Source organism: Vipera berus, assembly GCF_964194415.1.
Source record: "Vipera berus genome assembly, chromosome: Z".
Lineage (NCBI taxonomy): Eukaryota > Metazoa > Chordata > Lepidosauria > Squamata > Viperidae > Vipera > Vipera berus.
Genome location: NC_138205.1, coordinates 74,461,434 through 74,488,790, shown reverse-complemented (window position 1 = coordinate 74,488,790; position 27,357 = coordinate 74,461,434). Strand labels below are relative to the sequence as shown.

The 27,357-nt window shown below is 36.4% G+C and overlaps 2 protein-coding genes across 12 annotated transcripts in view; one reads left to right on the top strand and one right to left on the bottom strand.

Moving 5' to 3' along the window:
- AVL9 (AVL9 cell migration associated) overlaps positions 1–22,700 on the top strand; it is a 63,883-nt gene extending 41,183 nt beyond the window's left edge. For all 3 annotated transcript variants that reach the window (XM_081344423.1, XM_081344421.1, XM_081344422.1), the window contains 4 exons: positions 9,008–9,125; positions 9,556–9,609; positions 11,415–11,503; positions 17,290–22,700. In XM_081344423.1, coding sequence (XP_081200549.1) covers positions 9,008–9,125; positions 9,556–9,609; positions 11,415–11,503; positions 17,290–17,384 — 356 coding nt within the window. In that variant the 3' untranslated portion in view covers positions 17,385–22,700. The remainder of the gene's footprint in view (positions 1–9,007; positions 9,126–9,555; positions 9,610–11,414; positions 11,504–17,289) is intronic.
- Positions 22,701–23,078: 378 nt separating this feature from the next.
- Positions 23,079–27,357, bottom strand: part of KBTBD2 (kelch repeat and BTB domain containing 2) — a 34,922-nt gene continuing 30,643 nt past the window's right edge. For 8 of the 9 annotated variants that reach the window (XM_081344426.1, XM_081344429.1, XM_081344424.1 and 5 more), the window contains 2 exons: positions 26,907–27,072; positions 23,079–25,854 (listed from right to left, as the gene is read on the bottom strand). In XM_081344426.1, the coding sequence (XP_081200552.1) occupies positions 24,325–25,854; positions 26,907–27,072 (1,696 nt within the window). In that variant the 3' untranslated portion in view covers positions 23,079–24,324. The remainder of the gene's footprint in view (positions 25,855–26,906; positions 27,073–27,357) is intronic. The other variant, XM_081344432.1, reaches the window with a different exon arrangement.

Genomic DNA, 27,357 nt, shown 5'->3' with positions numbered 1-27,357 from the left:
ATGTACCATCCCAAAAGTTGAATGTCTCCTGAATGGATTTTATATTCTGAAAGTGACTTTTTAGAAACTAAATTGATTGTGCATAAACTATGGGTGGCATGGTGTTGTGCTACTATGAGACATAATACTTCAGTGTTCTGCACAAAGTTCATCTCAACTGCCCTTGCAATCTAATCAACCAATTTCTGCCTTTACTGGATTAATCTAGATTTAGTCATAGTTAAAACCTCTGGAGTAAACTAGCTGAAATTGATTAAATTTAACTTCATTATGACTAACCTTTCCACTGATTTCAGTGCATCTGTTCTAAATGTTAAAAATAGAAATAGAACAGAATAGAGCTGGAAGGGACCTTGGAGGTCTTCTAGTCCAGCCCCCCCCCCCCCCGCTTAAGCAGGAGAACCTATACCACAAGTGACTATCTAGCCTCTTCTTAAAAATATCCAGTGATGAAGCACCCACGATTTCTGGAGGCAGGTTGTTCCACTGATTAATTGTTCTAACTGTCAGGAAGTTTCTCCTTAATTCTAGGTTGCTTCTCTCTTTGTTCAGTTTCTAACCATTGTTTCTTGTCCTGCCCTCTGGTGCTTTGGTGAATAACATGACCCCATCTTCTTTGTGGCAGCCCCTCAAGTACTGGAATACTGCTACTCCGCTATTTCTTCTTTTCTTTAGACTAGCCAGACCCAACTCCTGCAGCCGTTTTTTGTATGTTTTAGTTTCCACGCCTTTGATCATCTTAGTTGCTCTTCTCTGAATTTTTTCCAAACTCTCAACATCTTTTTGGGGGTATGATGACCAAAATTGGCTTCAGTATTCCAGGTGTGGTCTTAACTAGAGTTTTATAAAGCAATACTAATACATTGCGTGATCTTGATTCTATGCCTCTGTTTATACAACCCAGAACTGTATTAGCTTTTTTGGTGGCTGCTGCACACTGCTGGCTCATGGTCAAGTGATCGTCCACGAGGACTCCGAGGTCCCTCTCACTGTTTTTAAGCCAGATCTCGCCCAGTCTGTACTTGTACCTTTAATTTTTCCTTTAAGTCTGAATGTAACCATTTTATTTGTAATCCTTACCACAAAGGGTCTGAAGCTTAAAGAATAGGGTTATCTTTTTATGACACAGTATCACAGAATTCTCACTAGTAAAGATTGCTGAATTAAAATATTGTTAAAACTCTTATTAAATAGTCCTATGCTGAGAGAGATTTTACTCAGAATACATGAAAATAAACTGTTTTAGTTCTTCAAGCCCAATGGAATAATTGCAAAACTCTTTTGCCTGGGTATTTATATTCCTCTGGTTAGAATAATGGGTGATTTGAATTTTGTAAAATAAAAATGATGTGTTTACTTTTTTGAGTGAAGATATGTTTATGCCTTTGCTTATTACATTCACACCAATCCCATTTCTGTTTGAATAGGGAGTCATCAACAGTAGCGCTTTCAAAGAAGAAATTATTTTCCATACCATGTATGATCTGCATAATTTAGAATTAAATAATGCATATTTTGGGGTATGCAGGAAAAATTTAGTCATAAAAAACTATCAACTTTTTCAAGCAGCTTTGTTCCTTCTTGACTAAATATTTCTATATCCATCAGTCTTGTAATGATTTTATGCTACCAAAGTGAAATAAAATTGTTAATATATTTAAATTCTAAATTCAACTTGGTTCTGCCACCTCATTAAAGGAAGATTACATAGAAAAAAAATCATCTGCCTTCATTCGTGTTTTATCAGCAAATCTCAGATAGTACCTCTGTTTCAAAATTAGCCCTTTCAGAATAAACTACAGGGGAAAAATTATTTGATCCCCTGTTGATTCTGTACATTTTCCTACTGACAAAGAAATGATCAGTCTATAATTGCAGTGGTAGGGTTATTTTAACAGTGAGAGACAGAATTACAAAAAAAAATCCAGAAAAAATGTAGTTCAAAAAAGTCATAAATTGATTTGCATTTTAATGAGTGAAATAAGTATTTGATCCCCTATCAGCAAGATTTCTGACTCCCAGGTATCTTTTATATAGGTTGTTAGGCATATGGTGCTAGCCTACAATGTTGGGTTGAAAATATATTAACCATGTTGTTATGTCTTTAAGAGGTTAATTGGCCAATGGGTGTGTAAGTGTTCTCATGGCCATAAGAGGAAGCTAGGAACATAGCTTCTCTCTCTCTCTGAATTCACTGCTTTCTACTGTTACTGTTTTTGCTCTGCTGTTGGTTTACTACTGTTGTAAACCTGAACTGTGTATTGACCTCTGGACCGGTAAGAAGACTTTGTAGTTTGGATTACTCCTTGGACTGTTGCTATTGTGTATGACTTGGACTGTTTATTTTTGACTGTGCATTTTTGTTTTTACACCACCTCAAAGTAAAATACTTTTTGCTTTTAGAACTCAGTGTATTTCTGTGTGTGATTTTTACTGCTCTCAGTGCCCTTCCTTGTCTGTGCAACTCTTTGGTAGCACAAGGAGACCTCTGCACAATAAATTCCATAACACTGGTTATGGGCCCAGGCCTGTACTGAGAGTTAGTACACACAGTATTCCTAGCTGAGTTTGTATTTGGTGTAAAATGGCACAGGAACTGTTGTCAGGCATCTCCTGGATAACCCGGTTGGATGGGACAAACTATGTTTCCTGGTCCACAAAATGCTGCTTGCTTTTGCGCAAGGAAGGACTATGGGCTGTTGTAAATAACCCACCAGATACTACTGCTTGGGATCCAGATGACGAAGAGGATGCAAAGAAGTTAGACAACTTTAAACGAAGCAATGAGAAAGCTCTTTGCATTATTGGACTAACACTGAATGACCAGCAGCTTGTCCATATTCGTGGTGAGGAGTCTGCTGCTAGGTGTTGGGATGTTTTGCGAAGGCTTTATGTTCGTGACAGTGTGGGTGCACATATACACCTTACACGTAAGCTGTTTAGGGCTCGTTTGCAGAAGAATGGAGATATGCTGACCCATTTAAATTACATGAAGGCAACTTTTCAAGAGCTTCATGAAAAGGAGCTGATTTTTTCAGAGTTGCATCAGGTCTACATTACTCTGTCATCTTTGGATGAGAGTTATGATGGATATGTTTCTTCTTTGGAAGTCCTGACCAGAGAGGAACTGACATTGACTAACATTACTGGGAGACTGCTGGAAGAGTCCAGAAGGAGGCGTGACAGAGACCAGCTGAGAGAGACACAGCCACAAGAGAAGCAGCAATTCACCACTGCTTACAACGTCAAGAAATGTTATTCTTGTGGGGCTAGAGGGCATATAGCCAAATTCTGTAGAAAGGGTAAAAAACAGAATGTGAATAGCAGTGGGAAGGCTAAAAAGAGCATTGGTTTGGCTATTTCTGATGAACCAACATCCAGAAATAATGAATTGTGGGTTGTTGATAGTGGGGCTTCACAATGCATTACTAAAGAGAAAAAGAGGTTTATTAATATGAAAAACAGCAACCAATATGTTTCACTGGCCAACGGTTGGAGGATGAAGGCCTCTGGTGAAGGTAATTCCTATTATCCATGCATTGATGAACAGTTACCTATGTTATATATACCTAAACTAAGATTCAACTTGTTATCTGTAAGGGAATTGGTTAAGGTTGGGTTTGTGGTAACATTCAGAGGGGAGCAATGCACTATTGAGAGGAATGGAACCTGTGTAACTGCTAATTTGAAAGATGGTTTATTCATTCTCACAAGTAACCAGGTTAGTACAGTTAAAGCTAACTCAATATGTGAGAACAAGAAGCCACATGATGAGTGTATACATTTATTGCATAGGCGGTTAGGGCATGTAAACTTTAACTCACTACGTAAAACAGTGGAATTAGTAGAGGGAGTTAAACTGAAGCCATGTAGTAAGTATTTGAATTGCAATGCCTGTAATCAGGAAAAGAGTAAGGCAACTCCTGCACACAGGTTAAACGGCTTCAAAACAATTGTTCCTTTGGAAGTTGTGTTTGCTGATTTAATTGGACCCATGAAACCAAGTTTAGGAGGGTCATGTTATATTTTAAGTATCCTTGACCACTACTCTCGATATGGATTTTGTTATCTGCTTCAGTCAAAGGCAGATACTTTCCAACAATTTGCAAACTGGCTGAAGTTCGTGGAGAGAAAAACAAAGAGAAAGGTTCAGTGCATAATTACTGATAATGGCACTGAATTTACAAACAAGCGTTTTGTTGATATGTTAGAATCTGCTGGCATTGAGCATAAACATTCAGCCCCTTATAGGCCTCAACATAATGCTTTTGTTGAGAGACGTGGGCAAACGTTACAAGCCATGATGAGAACCATGTTACAAGATTCTGGCTTAACAGATAGACTGTGGGGGGAGGCAGCAAAATGTGCAAACCATGTTCTGAATTTAGTTGTTAATACTTCTACTGGTAAAATACCATATACAATATGGCATGGTAGAAGACCAAACCTTGATTACCTGCACACGTTTGGCACCCCAGCTTGGGTCCACATTCCTGCACAACTCAGGAGTAAAGGCCAACATAGGGCTAGGCAATTATACTTCGTAGGTTATGAAGCTAATCACAGATCCTATCGTTTCTGGGAACGAGGCACAACTAATGTATATAACAGTGCTAGTGCAAAATTCCTTGAGCACGTTGGTTGGGATAGGTTAGAGCAAGAAGCTGTTAATACTGATCCTCTAGTGTTTGAGGACTCCTCTGATAACGTAACTAGTAATGATAATGCATCTCCTGTAAATATAAAAGATGAAGAGGAGATAGGGGAGATAATAGAGGAATCAGAGGAAGGAAAGGAGACAGAAATTCAAAGCCCTGTAATTCCTTGGCGTTCAATGCGTATCAGACATCCACCTGATCGCTATGAAGCTAGTATAGTATGTCAAGTTAGTGTAGAGCCATCTAACTATGATGAGATCAGGATGTATCCTGAAAAGGAACAGGCATCATGGAAAGCTGCAATGAACAGGGAGTTGAAGTCTTAGACAGAAACACATAAGCTTGTCTACAATGGAGGCTGAATTTTCATGTCTATCAGTGTTATGTACAGAACTGCTAGTGTACAAACAATTATTGTTAGATATGGGTTTAAATGTAAATGATCCATTTATTGTGTATGAGGACAATCAAGCTGCGATAAAGATGGCTAATAGTGCTGCAGTAAGAACAAGATCTAAACATACTGATCTTCGTTATTTAAATGTCAGACAATGTGTCAAAGATAAATTAATACAGTTAGAGTATTGTCCATCTGATGTAAATATTGCAGACCATTTTACGAAGGTACAAAGTGCTGTGAAACACAATGCTAATTGTGAAAGAATGTGCATAAGATTGTAAGAGTTATATATTATTCTACCCAAAGGGGAGAATGTTAGGCATATGGTGCTAGCCTACAATGTTGGGTTGAAAATATATTAACCATGTTGTTATGTCTTTAAGAGGTTAATTGGCCAATGGGTGTGTAAGTGTTCTCATGGCCATAAGAGGAAGCTAGGAACATAGCTTCTCTCTCTCTCTGAATTCACTGCTTTCTACTGTTACTGTTTTTGCTCTGCTGTTGGTTTACTACTGTTGTAAACCTGAACTGTGTATTGACCTCTGGACCGGTAAGAAGACTTTGTAGTTTGGATTACTCCTTGGACTGTTGCTATTGTGTATGACTTGGACTGTTTATTTTTGACTGTGCATTTTTGTTTTTACACCACCTCAAAGTAAAATACTTTTTGCTTTTAGAACTCAGTGTATTTCTGTGTGTGATTTTTACTGCTCTCAGTGCCCTTCCTTGTCTGTGCAACTCTTTGGTAGCACAAGGAGACCTCTGCACAATAAATTCCATAACATAGGTAACGAGCTGAGAATAGGAGCATTCTGTTAAAGGGAGTGCTCCTAATCTCAGCTTGTTACCTGATAAAAGACACCTGTCCACAGAAGTAATCAATCAATCAGATTCAAAACTCTCCACCATGGCCGAGACCAAAGAGCTGTCAGGGACACGATTGTAGACCTACACAAAGCTGGAATGGGCTACAAGACTGTCGCCAACCTTTATTGTCATTTTCTTTTTACTGTGGGCACAACGGCACACATCAAAAATGAAATTTAGTTGCCCGCTCTCAAAGTGAAACACATACATGACACACACCTAAGCATACTATATACAGCATATGTATAGACCCACAACCCTACATTACATAACAAATAAATATTAAATACTGTCCATCTTGAATGTATAATGGAAAGAGGAAGCTTGAGAGTTCACAAGGTTAATGCTGTATGGAATGAAACTGGTTGAATCTGGATGTTCTGCTACGGATACCATGAAGCCTCCTCCCAGAAGGTAAAAAGGAAAACAGGTTGTGAAGAGGACGTGTAATGTCCCAGATAATCTTATGGACCCTGCTCAAAACAACACTGTGCTATGTCCTGGATGGGAGGAAAGGAACTGCCAGTGATCTTTTCGGCCATCGTCACCACTCTCTGCACCGCCTTCCTGTCTGAAGCAGTGATGCTTCCAAACCAGACTCTGATGCTGTATGACAGGATGCTCTCGATCGTCCCCCTGTAGAAAGTGGTCAGAACAGGGGAAGGAAGATTTGTTTGTCTCATGTGACGCAGAAAATGCAGGTGCTGCTGTGCCCGCTTCACCAGTTTCTCAGTGTTGTGTGACCAAGCCAGCCTACTCGTTAGCTGCACACCCAGGAATTTGATGCTGGTAACCATCCCCACAGGTGAATCATTAATGCACAGAGAAGTGTGCCTGTGCCTGCCTTTTCTGAAATCGACAATGATCTCTTTGGTTTTTCCAGTATTTAAAACTAGGCTGTTTTCCTTACATCAGTTCACCAACCCCTCAACCTCCTTGCGGTAAGCTTCCACCTTGTCATCATGAATAAGGCCCACTACTGTTGTATCATTTGTGAACTTCACAATATGGATGGTGGCAAACCTAGCACAACAGTCATGGGTCAACAGGGTGAACAGCAGCAGACTTAGGACGCAGCTCTGAGGAGAACCTATGCTCAAGAAAATGGTATTAGAGGTATTTGTTCCAACTCGCACATATTGGGGCCTATTTGTAAGAAAATCCAGAATCCAGTTCCACAAAGGAGTGTTTAAGCCTAAAAGGCCCAGTTTGTCTACTAGATGCTGGGGAATGATTGTGTTAAATGCCGAACTGAAGTCGACAAACAACAAACGCACTTGAGTATTTCTTTCCTCTAAGTGCTTCAAGCTCAGATGGAGAACAGAAAAAATAGCATCCTCCGTAGAGCGATTTGGTCGGTAGGCAAACTGAAGCAGGTCAAATGCTGGCGGGAGGCTGGATACAATAGTGTCCTTTATCAGCTTCTCAAATCATTTCATAATGGTGGATGTCAGTGCAACTGGGCGGTAATCATTGTGGCCTATAATTGTGGACTTTTTTGGCACTGGCAAGATGATGGCCGTCTTAAAGCACGATGGGATCACTGCCTGCTGCAATGAGAGATTGAAAATATCTGTGAGAACACAAGACAGCTCACCTGCGCATTCCCTAAGGACATGTCCAGGGATGTTATCTGGGCCTGCTGCTTTCCTAATGTTAACTTTCTGCAGTGTTTTCTGGACAGTGTTTTCTCACATCAAAGCTTAGCAATTGCTTGTCAGGATGAGGCACAGCTTTCCTAGCAGGAGTGCTATTTGATGCCTCAAATCTTCCAAACAATGTATTCAGTTTGTTTAGGAAGTCTGTCATCCTTGCATCTCGATGGAGTCACCTTGTAACAAGTTGGTGCGATTGTTCGCAGATGGAAGAAACACAAAATAACACTCAATCTCTCTCAGTCTAGAGCTCCATGCAAGATCTCACCTCGTAGAGTTTCAGTGATCATGAGAATGGTGAGGAATCAGCCCAGAATTACACAGGAGGATCTTGTCAATGATCTCAAGGCAGCTGGGACCACAGTCACCAAAAAAACAATTGGTAACAGACTACGCCATGAAGGATTGAAATCCTGCAGCGCCTGCAAGGTCCCTCTGCTCAAGAAAGCACATGTATAGGCCCATCTGAAGTTTGCCGATGAACATCTGAATGATTCAGAGGAGAACTTGGTGAAAGTGTCGTGGTCAGATGAGACCAAAATCAAGTTCTTTGGCATCAACTCCAATCGCCATGTTTGGAGGAGGAGGAATGCTGCCTATGACCCCAAGAACACCATCCCCACTGTCAAATCTGGAGGTGAAAACATTATGCTTTAAGGATGTTTTACTGCTAAGGGGACAGGACAACTTCACTACATCAAAGAGATAATGGACAGGGCCATGGAGCATCAAATCTTGGGTGAGAACTTCCTTCCCTCAGCCAGGGCATTGAAAATAGGTCATGGATGGGTATTGCAGCATGACAATGACCCAAAACACAAGGCCAAGGCAACAAAGGAGTGGCTCAAGAAGAAGCACATTAAGGTCGTAGAGTGGCCCAGCCAGTCTCCAGACCTTAATCCTATGGAAAATCTGTGGAGGGAGCAGAAGGGTCGAGCTGCCAAACGTCAGCCTCAAAACCTTAATGACTTGGAGAGGATCTGCAAAAGGGAGTGGGACAAAATCCCTCTTGAGATGTGTGTAAACCTGGTGGCCAGCTACAACAAATGTCTGACTTCTGTGATTGCCAACAAGGGTTTTGCCACCTAAGTCATGTTTTACGAAGGGGTCAAAATGCAAATCAATATTATAACTTTTTTGAAATGCATTTTTCTGGATTGTTTTGTTCTTATTCTGTCTCTCACTGTTAAAATAAACCTACCATTACAATTATATACTGATCATTTCTTTGTCATTGGCAAACATACAAAATCAGCAGGGGATCAAATCATTTTTTCCCCTCACTGTAATCTTTCACTGAGCAGAAGGGGTGTGTGTGTGTGTGTGTGTGTGTACTTTTTTTATTTAAAAACAGAATGCAGCCAGTAGGTATGCCTATAGGATAGAAATCATTGCAGTCCAGTCACTTTACTCATTTTATTTGGCAGATAATGAGAAAATATTGTCTGACTTTGGAACAGCCTTTGTAGCAGCTTGGAAAAATACTCATAATTATAGAGTGTGGAACAGTAATAAACACCCAGCCCTCACAGAAGTAAATCCTAGGTAAGAATATATCAATTTATATGGAAAGTGAAAGTGATGGTGATAAACTTCTCATAATTTGGTACTATATTTGCTTAAAATCATTGGTGGTAAAACCTTCCTCTGTTTCTTCTGCTGAGAAAAGTTCTGCAAATATAACATGTTATTCCTGATTTGGTGGGCTTGTGTAATAAGCCAGAAAGTGTTCAACTTCCTTTGTCCTAGCCAGTTACTGAAACAGCAAAGCAACATGTAAGAAAAAATAAATTTTGATTAGTTGCTGGGGACAGGAAATACTTAATGATTCCTAAGGAGAGGAGAGAGTTTTAATGTATCCCATTTCACACATAGATAATGCTCATAGTTATAACTGAGAAAGTATATTAAATAGTTTGTCAGCTTACCTTTTTTCCCCTCTCTCTCTCACTCTCTTTCCTATCTCACTTTTCAGTCATCCATTCCAAGGACAATATTCTGTTTCTGATGTAAAATTAAGATTATCACAGTAAGTATTGCTTATATTTTTAAATTTGTTCACAGTTAAAATGTAGTCTATTGTTCAGTTATGTTGCCTTAAAAAATGATGGCTTAAAAAGTGAAATGGATTGATCAATGCCCAATATTTTATGAAAATTTCAGAATTTTTTGAAAACTTATTCAGATACTTCTTAAATAGGCATATAGAAAAAGTTTCAGAAATATTCAGAAATAAAAATAATGTTGAAATATTTAGAAATAAAAATAATGTTGGAAGCATTCTGATTTTGAAAAAGTAGTAGATTGAGTTTGAAGCAGTTCCAAAATGGAACAAACAATGTTAGATTCAAAATATTTCAAATTCAAAATACCTTGCCATTCTAGTGCCAGTTATCTGCAACATAAATTAATATTTCAACTTACTTATGCTTAATTGATATTATAGGGCATTGCATGCCAAAATAATGAGACACAAGGACAGTTTTTCCTCCATAGCATCACTCTGCTAAAGACAACTAATTCCCACAACACTGTCAACTACCTAGTATTACTTTTAAACTTCTCATCCTTCCTACCATGTTTCCCCAAAAGTAAGACCCAGCCCAATAGTAAGCCCTAACCTGATTTTTGGGGGTGGGCCTAATATAAACCCTATCCCAAAACTAAGCCCTAGTTTTGGGGTGAGGTGCACCTCTAAAAAATCAAGCTGGGGTAGGGGGGTGAAACTGCCCCATGCACTGCACACTCATTTACCTTACCAGGCCTCCCACACCCTGACACCTGTCGTGCCACTGCTTGACTTTTGCGGCCTCTTGCCACCACTTGCTGCAGGACACCACATGGTGCTTCGGGCCACTTCTGCTAGTGGCAAGAAGCCACACAGCACTTCGGGCTGCTTCTACTGCTCGTGTACTTCAGGCTGCTTCTGCTGCTCGTGCAGTGCTTCAGGACACTTCTGTTGCTCGCAACAGGAGGCCATGTGGTGCTTTGGGCCATTTCCACTCCTCCTGCCGCGAGCAGCATAAAGAACCTAAAGAGCTATGTGGCCTCCTGCTGTGAGCAGCAAAAGTGGCCTGAAGCACCATGTGGCTTCTTGCCGCTAGCAGAAGCGGCCCGAAGCACCATGCAGCGTTCTGCCATGAGCAGAGGCAACAGTGCAATGTGCCCCTTGGCGTCCAGCCACAAATGGCAGCAAGCAGCCACAGAAAAAGTCAAGCAGCAGCGTGATAGGTGTCAGGTGTGGGAGGCCTGGCTGTGGTGGTCCTAAGGTAAGACACCCTCTGAAAATAAGACCTGGTGCCTCTTTTGGAGGCAAAAAAAATATAAGACCAGGTCTTATTTTCAGGAAAACATGGTATTACCTATTCCTTAGCTTCTTATGGCTATAACGTGGTTGCTTGCATCTTACCATTTATATTCATTTTATTTAGTATTCTAGTATGATTTATGTTACTTATTTAGTATCCTATGACCATCACTGAGTGTTGTATCTTTTGATTTATGATCAATGTATTTTATGATTATAATCATGATCTATCACTTGTTGCTTGTATGTACACTGAGAGCTTATGCAACAGAGACAAATTCCTTGTGTCTCCAATCATACTTGGCCAATAAAGAATTCTAATTCTAATTGATATTACTAAACATTCATTATCATCATTTTAGCCATTGTCTATCCATTGCAGGATGAAGGCCTCTTCCTCATATTTCCAACTAATACAGTCCTAAGCTTTGTTTTGCCAGTTGGACCCACAATTAATGTTATAAAACATTACATACATGAAATTAGCAGAAACCAGTAAGACAGTGTTATTCTATTTCTTAATTTAGTTCTGTTCAGAACAGTGAACGTGGTAAGAAGATTGGAAATGTCATGGTTACCACTAGTCGAAATGTTGTGCAGACAGGAAGAGCTGTTGGTAAGTGATCCTCTTACTGGGAATCAATGTGCTACAAATTCTTTTTTTTTTATTAAAGAGTTTTACAAAAACAAAATTTTACAAAATATCCCCAAATCCCTCCCACCCCAAACCCGCCCACTTCCCCCCCCCCACTTCCCAGAGCTAAATACAGGATTATAGTTACAATAATCATATTCTAAATAAAAATTATGCATAATATACAATTAACCAAATTCATAATGTGCTTTAACTCCCCTTTAACATAACTACAAACAAAGTACCAATAACAATATCCCACTAAAATCTACTCATAAGCTAAATGGAACTTTTTAGTCCCATATTTGTTCTGAATATAATTTATCCATCTCCTCCAAACTGAAATATATCTTTCCTGTGAATGATCTTTCAAATAAGCAGAAATCTTAGACATTTCTGCAAGATTCAAAACTTTAAACACCCATTCTTCTATAGTGGGCAAACTATCCTTCTTCCAATATTGTCCCACCAGTAACCGTGCTGCTGTTATGATGTTCAACATCAAGTTAGTTTCTTTAACATCACAGTCTACAACAATACCCAATAAAAACAATTGCGGAGAAAACTTTATCTTTCTCTTAAAAATCTTTTGAATGTTCCACCAAATTTTAATCCAAAAAGCTTTTATATTTCTACAAGTCCACCACATGTGAAAATAGGTAGCTTCTAAACTACCACACCTCCAACATTTAGACTGTAAATTAGGATACATGTTGGACAACCTCTTGGGATCCAGATGCCATCTATAAAACATTTTATAAAAAATTTTTCTTAAATTTTGAGCCTGAGTAAATTTAACATTTCTGACCCAAATTATCTCCCAGGTGTCCAACGAAATTGGTTCCTGAATATTTTGTGCCCACTTTATCATACAGTCTTTAACCAGTTCCGTTTCCAAATCCAATTCAATTAAAGCATTATATATCCTCTTTATATGTGCACAATTTAAATCTCTAATTTGCTTTACTAAATTTTGATCTGTAATTGTGATGCCAACCTTTTGATCTGACTTCCACCTAGCTTTCAATTGGGTATATTGAAACCAAGAGTAACTTATGTTTTCTTGTCTTAACTCCTCTAATGGTTTAAGTTGCCAATCATTCCCTTGCAATCTAAGTAGTTCCTTATAAGAAACCATATCCATACTCACTCCCATAGATACGCCCTCTATCGCGTGTCCAGGAATTCCCCAAATCGGTATTTTATAATTTAACTTATAATAATACTTTTTCCAGACACGCAATAAAGCACGAAGGTAAAAAGTACCGTTTGGTTACTGTGATGCAAGCGCGTGATTTCTACAATAATGTTTTAAATGCAACGCCATTAACACTTTTGGAAGCTGGAAAGGGATCTGGAGAAGGAGTGCATCAAGAGGCCGAAGATGGTCAGATAGAAGACAACGGTGTTGGAGGAGATCAAGATATAACCTCGTCGGATGAATCTATAAAACAGAGGGTGACGCGTGCTGCTGCAAAACGATCTAAGAAGAGAAAGTAGCAGGAATCGCAGAAGTCTTTGGAACTTTTACGATATAGTCAAGTAGTCAAGTAGGGGAGGGGGGAAAAGATTTGGGTGTAGACGCAATATATTTTTATATTTGGTGGTTTTGTGGAAAGGCTGAGCTTTTTTGGATTAAAGTTCAAGTTTTGTTTGCAATCTTTTTTTTTTCTTTTTTCTTTTTTGTTGTGTTTGGAATAATTATAGATGTGGTACTGGAAGAGGAACGGTCGATTACAGAAGAGTTGACTTTAAAGTTTTTTGATTTGGGATCCTTGGTTAATTTGGAAAATTATTTGTAAGAATGTTATATCATGGAATGGATAAAATGGATGGAGTTTATTTAGGATAAGTATAGGGTTGAGAAGGGTTTTTTTTTTCTTTTTCCTTTTTTTTTGTCTTTAATATATGTTTAATACTATTAAGGTTTGTTCCATTCTATATAAGCTAGAGAGTGTCCTTTTCTTATTCTAGTTTTTTTTTATATATATATTTAATATTGTTAAGGTTTGTTTTATCCTATATAAGCTAGAGAGTGATGGATTTTAGAATTTATAGTTGTTAGTATATGGTTGCTTAGGTTTGCTTTTTTTTATATATATATACCTTGTATTCAGCTCTGGGAAGTAGGGGGGGGAGGGGGGGAGGGAGGGGGGAGGAGGGGAGGTAGGGGGGGAGGAGGGAGGGGGAAGGGGGGTTTTTTAAAGGAAAATTGTATTTTAAAACTTTTCAATTAAAAAAAAAAAATAAAGCACTTCTCAGAATATGGGATTTAAAAGTCCTGTCCACCTTCTTATCGTAAAGCAAATATGCATGCCATCCATATACCAAATCCCATCCCTCAAGATGAAGTATTCTCTTGTTAGTTAAATTAAGCCAATCACTAACCCACGTCAAGGCAACCGCATCATAATACAATTTAAAATTCGGCGCCTTGAGTCCCCCTCTTTCCCTGGCATCTTGTAAAATCTTAAATGTGCTACAAATTCAACGACTGAACTATGCATTCCATTAGGCCATGATGAAATTAATATAAATGCAAAATATCCTTCCCTTGGCCAGCTTTAAAATATTGTTTTTTGCCTAATCACAAATTTATATTTTACCAAATATCTTTTTGACACAGGAAATTCATGAACCATTTAGATCCCATATAACACAAAAAATCAAACAAACATTCCATACCAAATTAAAATATAAGGATAAAAGAGTATTATTTATATATATAGCAAACCTTTATTACAATGCCTTTAGGAATAACTCTTTTTTTCATAGGTCTCACAGAACATCAATCTGGCTTTAGACAGAGTTGATCTATTACTGACAAGTTTAATCTTTAATCATAATTATTAAATATGTGAGCAAGGAGAATTAACTATTTACTGAGCTGATAGGTGTAGCATTTGGCACTTTTAACAGAGAAGCATTATGGAGAAAATTGTTTATCCTCAATATGGGATCCAGGCTGCTTGCTGCATTGATAAAAATTCTTTGCACAAAATCCTTCCTTGAGATTGTGGTTTGAAGTCAATGAAATCATGCAAGCAATATCAGTATTTACAAAGGACAAGGCAGAGATGTATACGTGCGCCAGTGCCATTTAGTCTATATATTAATGATTTAACAGGACTGATGAAAAATCCAGAAGTACACATGCCTAAAGTATTGCAACACTTTGATGTAAGCTGACAATATGACTATTATCATGTTCAATTATATTATCATATTCACAAGTTGGACTATGTAGAACAGAACACTTATCATTATTCTGTTATTAATAAATCAAAGATTATGATTTTTTTAGAAAATGACATTGCAGTTGTAGGTAGTTTTAAGGGACGTCTTCTCTGAGACTGGATCTTGGCTCCCTCATCATCATGAAAGAAGCTCACAAAGAGCAAGGGCAATGTAAATTTATTGTTAAAATTAATAAATCACTTTTATCCATATTCTTTAGCCATAATTATTAAAGTATACAAAGCCAAAGGCACTCCTATACTCCCTATATGAAATTCAAATAAATCATACAAATTATAGAGCTCTCCCTGAGAAGTATTTTGAATGTGGCTAAAAGACCTCAGTTGCTGCAGTTAGAGCCACATTGGGAATTTGTTATCTAAAATCAGGGCACACAATTAATGGAGCAAAATCAGTGCTAACAGCTGTGGTGGCACATTGGTTAAAATGCAGTATTGCAGGCTAATTCTGCCACAGTCTGGAATTTCATCTTGACAGGCTGGAGGTTGACTCAGCCTTCTATCCTTCAGAGGTTAGTGACCTAGATTGTTGGAGGCAAATTCCTGACATTTGTAAACCACTTAGAGAATGCTATATAGCACTGTGGAACAATATATAAGTTTAAGTGCTATTGCTATTGCTATGGAAACTGACGGATTTCCAAAATTGTGCCTGATAGTACAGACTGAATTTCAGCTAGAGAACTTTTCAATTCTTACCTAGTTTGAATAAGAAAGAAAACAACCAAGCTCAGAGAGCATCAAGGACCTCTAAACTGTTGAACTACATAAGTCACAAACTATATCAGGAGTTGTGGTCTTCCTGTTTCTTGTCCAGCTGTCTCTGTAAAACAAGTTAAGATTGCTGTCCAAAGAATCTTGAATATATTGTACAAGCTCAGAGAAATATAGTTACCTTCAGCTAATTGAAGACCCTCAGCTTCTATAAAGTTACCTTCCAACCTACTAAATATTTAAATATAAAATGCCCAAGCATCTTAGAGGGATATTTTTACAGCAATATTTGAAAAGCTGGACATGATTAAATATGAAAGGATTTTTACCAAGTGCCTTATGAGAAAGGTATTATGAAACAAAATAAGTTTCATAACTCGTATATTATTTGAATGCCAGTTGTATAATAAAGAGTTCAATATCTCTGACTTTATTATACAATAAAATAATTATCCAGATCAATATCTTGGGTAATGTATTTTAAAAATGACATTGGAATTCATATATTAAAACAATGTATTTCATGCATAGTAGGAACCCAGATACTATATATAATATGGTTCTTTATCCAACCACAACAGTACAAATGAGAACTGCATATGAAGATGTGATTGTGGTAAATTGTAAAGGTGATGCAGAAATATGATTTATATTTCCTTTTAATTCTGCCTTGTATTTGTTTATTCATTCATTCATTGCCTACGTTTATATAGCCACTCAACTTAAATAAGTGATGCTGAATGCATACACAGTACGTACAAAAACAAAACAATAAACATGTAACAATCATTAAAAGTATTGAAACAATAAATATCACCTTTTTAAAATCCCATAATCTGTGTGGAAAAGTGCGCTTAGTTTCCCTAACAATACTGCTACCAGGCAGACTCCACATCCATGTCACTGGCTCCCCAGATCAAATGGCAAATCTATGCTTTCAGTCCTTCGGAAGGTCATCAAAGTTAGGTCCAGTATGATATCTGGGGGATTAATGTTATAGAGTAGGAGTCCCCAATCCGTGGCCATGACCCACTACTGGTCCTTGTGCCATTCAGAATTGGGCCTCGGAAGTGGTAGGTGGGCTTGCCCTCCGTTCGTGCAAGTGGAGCTGTGTGTGTGCACTTACCCACCTCTCGCGCAGGATCATCCACAAAGCCAGAAAGATTGGGGAACTCAGTTATAGAGGGTGGGCATTATGACAGAAAAAGTTGTCGTCCCGGTTCCCCATCAGATACTGTTCCTTGATGGACAAGACCTGTGACATCTCTTTCCTGCCAGACTTGATGGGATAGGTTGATGTGATTGAGGAGAGGTGGTCCCTCAAATAACCCAGCTGCATGCCATGCTTACTTTTATTTGGTTACCTGTTACCTTATTGTTCTATATTTTATATTCTGATATGGCCTAATTGTTACAGTAATGAATGAAATATTATTCGGGCGGAAGTGCTTCTGACATATTCTTAATAATAAGTTGGAAGGGACCTTGGAGGTCATCCAATCCAACCCCCTGCTCAGGCAGGAAACCCTATACCATTTCAGACAAATGGCTGGCCAGTCTCTTCTTAAAAACCTCCAGTGTTGGAGCATTCACCACCTCTGGAGGCAGGTTGTTCCACTGGTTAATTGTTCTGTCAGGAAGTTTCTCCTTAGTTCTAGGTTGCTTCTCTCCTTGACTAGTTTCCATCCGTTGCTTCTTGTCCTGCTTTCAGGTGCTTTGGAGAATAGTTTGACTCCATCTTATTTTATTTAATTCCCTCTTTCCCCCCCCCCCATCCTATTTTGTTTCATAATACAGGTCAATCAGTTGGAGGAGCACTCACCAGTGCAAAAACAGCAATGTCTTCATGGCTTTCTACTTTCACCCAATCGTCTCAAAGCCTTGGGGAATAATTCTTCTGGCTAAATTCTTGCATCTTTTAAGAAACCAAAAGGCTTTGCTATAAAATCATAGGCACCTGAGTTCAAGCTGCATGAAGATGAATGGTCTTTGAGCTGCACCACAGGATATAATTTAGCAACTGCTTTAATACTTCTTTGTTTTATGTTTGAACCTTATTGCAGGTTTATTTTCCAATGTAAGCTGTATTTTGGAGGATGGTGATCTATGTCAATTTAGCTGTATTTTAAGTTAAATTGTTTAGCATTGTTTTTAAGTTAAATTATATTTTAGTATGGAGCATAATAGTGTATATGGAGGTAATATTTTAACATTTAATGCATAAAAATATATTCACATTTGTATTTGTAAATATCTGTTCTGTTCTGCAAGTCCAATGTGCAGAATTGTTTGTTTCAATAGAATATATTTTCACAAATGTGTTACGAATAGAAGTAATTGTAAGTGGGGTAACGTGAAATTAATGAGATTTAAATTAGCAGACTTTAAATAGTCTTTAAAAAGACTAAGACAACATTTTAAAATTTTACACCATGTCATCATTTAGGTGACAACTATTGCAGGAGTTAACTTTTCACACTGTATAGGTCTAACTACTGTCTTTTGTTAATGGGAATGTAGTGCAATTTCATGTTCTTTTGTTATATTTAAATGTCTCAGTATCTAAATACTTTTAACAAATTATCTACCTCTCCTCAATTAGGCTCTTTTTTTCCACAGCTGCTATAACATTTTCTAGTCAGTGTGTGTTAGCAAGTAATTTTTGCTCCATCTACCCACCTATACAGTATGTTTAACCTCGTTCATTTTTAAAGAAAAAAGTGATTTCACTGATGCCTATGAAAACATAACACGGCCCAGTTTAAAACAATGATTTAACCAAATGTTTATTTTTGAACCATTTTTATTTTGAAATAATCCCATGGTCACAACTGCTGATTTTCCTTTTCAGAGTTGATGTAATGGTAGGAGGAATACATAGTTAACACAAATTATGACACAGATTATCAGATTTCTAGACAACTGAATATTAATATTAGTTATTCATTATTTCTTTCTTGACTGCATTTGGTCTTCCTTACCATAATGAGATTCTTGTATTCTGAATTTAAGGGAAAAATATGATTGTATCTTTCTAAATAAATTTATTTCAAATATATTCTAGTTACAGTTAATTTCCACAACTTCCCTATAAAGCAGGGATGAAAATGCATTATCAAATTTGTACTAGCAATATTCCTATCTTATTTATTGTGCTGTGTCACAGTTCTGAAATTAGATTTTTAATTTATGCAATTGCTTTAATGATTGGCTACGTTATCTGCGATGAATGGAAATTTTGATTAAAGCTCCACCTTGAAAGCTTGTACCGGTACTATATTTTTCTTATAATATATATTAGTTTATAGCTACTGTAAATATCCACTGTTCCAAATCAACTTTATGAAAACTAGTAGCCAGTTTTGGTATCCCAAATATCCATGTGCTACCTTCAAAAATTAAATAGAATATATAGGTATATTGCTGCATAATGTGGTAAATGTTTAGAAAGGACAGCTAGTTACATTGGAAAGAAGCTTTGCTGTTTCCAAACATTTTGATAACTGAAATGTAACCAATATTGTGATTTCTCAAATATCAGTATTCTTAATAGTGCATTACTAGACTAAGCTCTTAAAGTGTGACTCAGTTCTGCAAGTATAATTGTGAACAGGGCTTACAAAGAAGCACTTTAACTCAAGACCCTGTTGTAAAGCTATCAACTCTGAACTGAATTTTCAGATAGCTAGACATGCTGTGCTACTGACTAGACTTTAAGCACAAGGAGAGTTCTTGTTCTAATCATAATCAGTTTTGAACAGAAAAGTGGAATACAAATCAAATACACTGTAAAGTAGTTGCTTTTGAATTTTATGTTCTACCATAACTTTGTTTTGATTTCCTCATGGGAGTTGTTTGATTATACACACTTTTTACATGGAAAGATTATAGCCTTTTGAAACAAGATGTAGCAATAGTTAAAACTGGCAGTCCCATCCAAGTATTTATAATATATGCCATTCTAAAAGTTATTTCATATAACTGAGAATTTAAGAAATATTTAATCATATCAGTAAAGCTAAAAGAAGTCATCATGTATCAATTTCTGATCCTTTATGCATAAATCATTGGTAATAATGAACTATTTTAGGTTCTGTAGAAGTAACCTCTGAACAAGTTGGGATAAAAACACCCGGTTGCATAATTTTGTGGAAAAGTTTAAGATAGCCCAAGATCTTTCCAACATATCTTTTTTAATGATGGCACTGCTATTTCAAATCACATTGCTTCAGTAAGATATAAAAATGCAATTCAAATTTAATATGAACAATGTAACTGTGTTCCAGCCAATAACAACTTCTGTTCTGGAGTTTGAGCCTTGGGTACAATTCTTTAATCTCCATCAGTAGGAATTGTAAATTAAAAACTAGGTTAAGAAAACATGAGGATTTTAGTTTAGTGTATGTGCTTCTTACACAGTGTCAACTTATTTATCTAGTATATTCCTGTGGCATTCATTGATAAGAACCACAAAAATGAAGTTTATTCTTCCAATTCCATTTTTAATTTCTTATTTTGATGTTTTTACTATTATGCATTGATCTTACAAGTATAGCCTAATTTAGCTTTCAGTGAGTTTATACCACCACATGGATCTTACTTTGTTGTGACACAGAATGTATCTGTGACTCAAATATATAATACTTACATGTAAGTACAATGAGATACACTTATGCTTTATTCTACATAGGGAAAAGTGAAAATGAAACTGTCATTGTCATGTAAAAGCAGTAACTGTGCAATCAATACGCTGTGAAATCTTCAATTTCTGAATATAGTATATGCATCCAGTCTTACTGTGAGCAAATAATCAGGAACATGATGATGAAAGTATTTAATGGATATTGCGAACATCATGCTGATACACCTGCACAAAAAGGTTAGGATCAGATTTATGGTCTCTTGCTATTTTGAAGTATTTTTGTTTTATGCACTGGGACTTTCTATTGTGAAATTATATATTTGTATCATATATAACAGATAACTATTCTTGTTTTTAAAACATTTTTCAAGCATTTAGAAATGTATATCTCATTACAAAATGAAATAAACCTCTCATCTAATTTATAAGTCATTAGAATCACAAAACTAACTTCTGGACATACAAACAAAGTTGTTCAATCATGAGTTAACTGAAGTGAAACATAACAGTAAAAATTAGTTGAAAGCAACCCATTATCAGTTCTGAAAGAATAAAGTGTGTATTAGATGAACAAATAATATTCTTGTGTTTTGAGAAAGACTATTAATGTATCTATATATTTTATCCTTACAAAATATTCTTTTTAAGGTATCTGAAGACATGTTATTTGGATAAAATGCTGTAACTAAATATAACAAATAGATTTCAATACAGGTCTATGGCTATTTTTGCTACATAGAAACATTGGGTAGATTTCACATGAGGAATTATTAACAGTGCTAAAAGCTTCTGAAATGATAAAGTTTAAGATCTGTGTTATGAAGATAACAAAAATTAGAAAAAATGAACAACTAAAATGCTTTATACTTTACCATCTCTAATGCTCTACTGTAGATATAAATTTTAATATCCAAAAAATCTTTTTCTATTGAACATGTATAATGTAGCTACTGGAAAACGCTGCTTGCCTGTGGAATGAGGATTGAAAAACACCAAGCCCACAAAGTATTTTATATCTTATCCTGTAGGCAATTCAGAAGATACCTGTTTTATCTCTTATCTTGCTATTATCTTGGTAGCCCACTCTACTATAGCCTGAATTACCACTTAAGTGACCATGGTTTCAAAATTTTCTTATTCAGTACATACTTGTTATAGAGCAGTTTCAGTGAATTTTTTTAAAAAAACCTTACTTTTCCATTTTGCAGTACAAATGACCAGAATGTTATGATAATTTCCATAAAAATAGCCATCCTAATTGTATATAAACTCTTTACAAGTTTATGAAGACAAATGTTAGGTTCTAAAGCACAGGTAAGCCACAAAGGACTAAGGAATGCAAAATAGATTGGCCTAATGATATACAGGCAGAACTGCTTTGGAGAGTATTTTTTTTTAAAAATGGATGTACCTGTTTTGAGTTTACATACTATACTGATAACTTTGTTGTTTTGCTCAAAATGGTGTGACACTCAAGTTTATTTACCATGGTCGGATAGACTCAGGTTTGCACAAAAGATAACTTATCTGCATGCAACCAGATCTTGTCTAAAGGTTTTTCAAACTTTTTTGGACTGAGGAATATGGTGGTTTTTAAAAAACACCACCACCATAATCTCTGATCAAGAACCAAAGCTCTAATGAAAGAAAATCAGCAACATCCTCGTCACAGTGGTCTTACAAAATCCTATGAATTTGTCATAGAGGCCTATGCTGCTTCATAAAACTTTCTGAAAGCCTTGCTCAAATATATGGTTACTGACCTATCTCGTTCAAGAATCTATTCTGATTTTTTAGTGGAAAAAAGTGTTAATTTTAACAGCAAAAATGAAGCGTGGCTTAATAAACTATTTTGAAAAGTTTAAATAAATTATATAATGCCCTCTCGTGAATTTATGATATTAGCAGAATCTCAACGCCTCCCTTTCCAAAATGTTACTATTTAAACTTGTTCAGGGCCAAAATCAAAACCAAAAGCAGCCCAAATTAAAGAACAAAAGGATCAGCAGCATGTAACACTTCTTAAAGAGAACTATTATAATCAAACATTAGCATGTTCAAGTATAAGATTCCTACTTTATACACAAGTTTCTGTGGCCATGTTGTAACTTCTCCCATTCCTCTTTTTAATCTAAATCTTAAGTTGGTTTGGTTTTGTTTTTATTTTCCAAACGGCAAACTTCAGTTTTGTTTGGCAGATTCACAAACTGATATCTATTCAATGTTCATGAAAAAGTATGCTATTAATTAATTAGTGGTATTTTAATGACAAGACTCTGAAGGTTTTTCTATAGCATTCTATCCTAACCAAAATGGATAATTTCAAAAATAAAAGTTTTTAATAAGCTGCTGAAGAATACGTAATTGACTCCGACAAGGGGGCAATAAGAAAGATAAGTTCTAACTGCTTCTTATTCCATTCTCAAAATTGGCTGATATAGTAATGAAACTTTTATAATTTGGGCTGAATGTCAGTTTCCTAATTTGCAGAGACTATTTTATCACAAAGCAATATAAAATCTACTCCAAACATTAAAAAAAATATAGTTATTAATTAAGAAGAAAGCAAAAAGCTGGTGTAAGAAATCCCAGGGCACAAAAATAAATGGCTGGAGCCAAATAGAAAAATTCAGTATACTACTTTACTGTAATTATATTAGTGTGATTTTATGTAGTATTAGTAAGATTTTGAATACTGTCTGTGAAGAAGGCCTATGAGTTAAAAGCCTGCATAGTCTTTAACATATAGGGCTTTTACCACATTTTATTTTTCTTCTGTCTTCAAACATTTTTTGACCTCTAAACAGAAAGAAATAATCATTTCATATTTTTTTCAGATTTTTCTGAACATCTCAATCTACTATTGTAAGTATTAACATTTTAAACAGCAATTTTAAAAACCGTTGTTTCAATCATACTTCCAACTCCAGATAAATACACAGACTGATGGGAGGGGGGGAAGAACAATGATTCATTTTTAATAAATTAATATTCAAAATACAGTGCCAGAACATGATGCAGTTGAACATGCTATTATGATCCATCATGAAGTATCTGGGCTCCTGTGAGATTGGTGGTGTCTTACTACTGCTAGTGGTTCCTGGGATTAATGCCAGAGCAGCATCAGACAACCTTCAGCACAAAGTATTCCTGAATAAAATTTATCTCCCCCCGCCCCACAGGAGAAAACAAGAGACAAACAATGTAAGGATATCTTTACAAAGACTTATTACAGTAATGTTAAATTAACAAAAATAAAGACATGGTTAATTCACACTATACTTTTGTTTATACTGGGGTAGGGGAAAATAAGCAGCAGGAACTAATATTCATAAGCCAATGTTTCAGAAATACAGAACATGGAGCTATTTACTGATCAAAAGCTCCACACAGACCCGCACTAGGAAGGGCTAGCAATTCTTACTGCAAGCCCAGCAATGTCAGTTCACACCTGGTAAACTACCAGCTGCTCGGAAGACCTGTATTCTAAATAAACAGGTATAAGTTAGTGAAAATACATGCACCTAGTCATCATCATCATCTTCATTATCATAATATAGCTCGACTGAACCTGCAGTCATTTTGCCCTGCATATCACCATAAAATGGAAGATCTACCCTTCCTACCACAGGTAGATCCATGGGATTTTATTCTTTTACATGGTATTATTACAACAATACAACTGTGTGTATTGAGTGCAGCACGTTTCATTCAGCTACACAATCTATATAACTAGCACATACAGATATTTCCAGAACTTATTTAAATATAACTGGAAGGTATTTTGAGCAATTAATATAACATTCTAGAAATAGAAGCTGCTTTGTGAAAAATTCCAGAACTCAATGTTTTCACAGGACTAAAAATTTAGACAAGCAGAGGCTTTAAGCTTGAAATATAGATACATATAGATAATACATATAATCATATGACATATATGATCATATGATGTATATAATCATATATACACACATATACACACACAGGCTGTGTTGTGTGTGAGATTCCATCAACTATCAGAGGGACTGAGATTATGGAAGCATATCTAGTAAGAATTTTTACTGATTTATACTCAATGGCCACAAAAAAATTAGGGCATACATACAAGACAACATTTCTTTTTGCAGCTCTAGTCTTTCAAATACAATGTTCATAATTAGTTACAGGCATGCAGTCTCTGAATAAGGGAGTTATACAGGTGGCAGTGGAACATCCTCCTCAATTTCAAACTCATCATCTGTATAAGGAAAAACTAGGTATGATGGAGGTTTCCATGTGGACTCTTCAAGACAAGATGGATACAGTTTTCCCACAGTGCATTGGAATTCTTTTCCCAAATCCCAGAGTACCCGCTCAGATATATCCTGTCGCAAGAACCAACGATCAAGTTCCATGTCATATTCGTATGTAGCATACTTGGCTCTTTCATGCATATGTGTTTCTCGTACGAAGATACACATTGAGTTAGAAATCACAACAGCTCTGACACAGGGATCAGAATATCGCTTGGCAGGAATTTTGGCTGCCATTTGCCACTCATTTTTATTCACATCATAAACTTCCACTGCTAGGGAAGGTCCAGTTATAGTCCGAGGACGTAATCCTATACCAAGATTGCCACCAACATGCAAGCCTCCAATATAAAATATTTTATCCCCAAAAGCAGCAGCTGAAGCGAAGCATCTATTAGTTTGTCTTGTAGCCATTTCAACCCAAGCATCTGATCTGGGGAAGTAACAGTACATCAAGTTGTGTGCCATTACATAAATGCAGTTATGAACAGCAACGGCTGTACTCCACTGCCAAGCACAGGGCAGAGGGCTTACCATGGTCCATTCATCTTTCTCAGTATCATATCTTTCCATAGTTCGTCTGTCGAGTTCTCCACCAACACTGTCTCCACCAATTGCATAGATAAGGCCTTCACAGAAAACAAGAGATGGCTTTATACGAACAAATAGCATTGGACTCTTTGGAAACCATGTATTTTGCTGGGCATCAAACCAGTAAAAACAATTCACAGTACGGAAAGGAAATTGAAATTTGCTAGTTTTACCGTAGTTGATTTTTGTACTTTTCAGGGGGATTTGCCCACCTGCTATATAAATATCATTATCAGGAGTTACAAGTGTCCCAACTTTATGGAGATCAGCAGGAGGACTGCAGAGTTTATAAACCTTTTCAGCCTGTGGGCTGTAAGATACTGAAGAGTAATTACCGGGACTTTCAGCAGCAGCTTCAATGAAGATCATCATCTCCTCTTTAGTCATTCCAAGTCTTGGTTTAAAAAACTTCGGCATAGATTTATATAACCCTTGGACCACTACTGATTTATCATTTGGTGGTAAGCCTTGAAACCAGGCTCGTTGTGTAACTTCAGAAAGTGCATCAATTCTTATTTGGCTAAGAACTGATGACAAATACTGTGATCGAGATTCTGTATTATACTCCAGCCACAACATAGCAGCTTCACGAACGGTCTCTTCTTTTTCCACATTTAAATTGTCACTGCTCAAAATATCTATCAATAAATCATGTGAGAGCTGCATAAAAGCCTCTTGGTGGTATACAACTGTAAACTTGTGTTCTACCATTCTTTTAGCACTCTGTTTTAACTCCTCACAGCTAAAAAGATCAGCAAAACTCAAAAGCCGCACACAGTTTTCAGCATTAATTTTTTTAATTAAATATTCCCTACACTGTTGTAACACGTCATCGACCTGCAATTAAAAAAAATATATGAGAAGTGATCAAAACATTGTTATCATCTTCATACTTGTGATTAATGATGAAAAAATGGAATGTAATAATCTTAATTTCTATCCTCTGTCATAAATACCAAAATATTGGATATCACATATTAATCTAGGACTGTGTACTGCTAGCAGATTCTGGAAAGAAGAGAAACTATCAAAATTTCCTTCTGAGACCAAATTGATTATTGGGAAGTAATAATACTGTGCAAAGTGCACATAAAAGGAACTTCATAAAGTATATTCTGAAATACAAAGCAAGCACATTTCTTGAAATGTTATAGATTTGTGCTCATGTCTATACACTGATTTACTTCCAGTCCCAGCGCACAACCAAAAAAAACCTTCAAAGAAGCTATGTTGAGATTGCTGAAGAACACGGTTGCTTTTACATTTCTGAGGTGTGCATTCTAAAGTTTGACTTGACTTCAGTGAATGCCTTCCACTGCTCTAGTGACTGTGCAACTTCTGCTCTTGATCTGTATACGTGTACGTGCATGTTCACTTTGCTTTGATGGGAAAACAAGCCTGGAAAACCACACAGCTGCTTTAATGCTACAAAACAAAAGAATCTCATACACATTTCTGCACATTCTAAGTCTCTTTCCAAGAGGTGAACCTTAAAGAGTTCTTATCTTTACTCAAACTTTCCCAAATAATACAAGAATGTCTATTCGTTTATGAAATTTTAGCTGGTCACAATGAATTTCGGTACCAACAAATGGTATTTTCCACTATGCATTTTTATTACTGAAAAGACTGTTAACCTCTCAGTAAGCAATATTTTTTTCTATTATCTCTGTATTAAGGGGAGATGTCATGACATTTACTGTGAGTCATAGGCATCTAAATCTGCACAATATAATTACTTGTTTCAACAGAAGAGTAGTAGTTGGAATTTCAAGAATTTGTTTCCATTTTTTCCTATTGATCTTGCAGGTTACTTTACACTATTCAATTTTATGAAAGATATAACTTGGAAAACATGTCTTAGAAAACTTAGTAAAAAACAATCTTACCTGTAGGAAACAAGCTGTTTCATAAAGCTGTTCAACAGTTGTGTCATTTATTGCCAAATTACCCGTATAAGCATAAGTTATTATGATCTGAAAAGTGGCTGCATCCACATTCCTCAGATGAATATGTGTTTGCTTGCTTTCACTCAACCCACTCATAAACATTGCCCTGAATGATAAAAAAAAATGTAGTCATCTCTAGTTCCTATCTAATTGCTCTGGTATTCTAAAAATTGTTTGTAGATAGCATTCAATATAATGAATATCTTGTAAAATTATTGATTCAAAATGTGTATGTTCCAAGTTGTATTGTCTCATAATTTCACTGAAAATCAATCACTTTAGAAAGTCAGTATAATATCCATACACCACCAATTTTTACTCTGGTTTAGGAATGTTAACATTCACTACTACACACTATTTTCAGTGCTAAAATAGACAAATGTTTCTATTG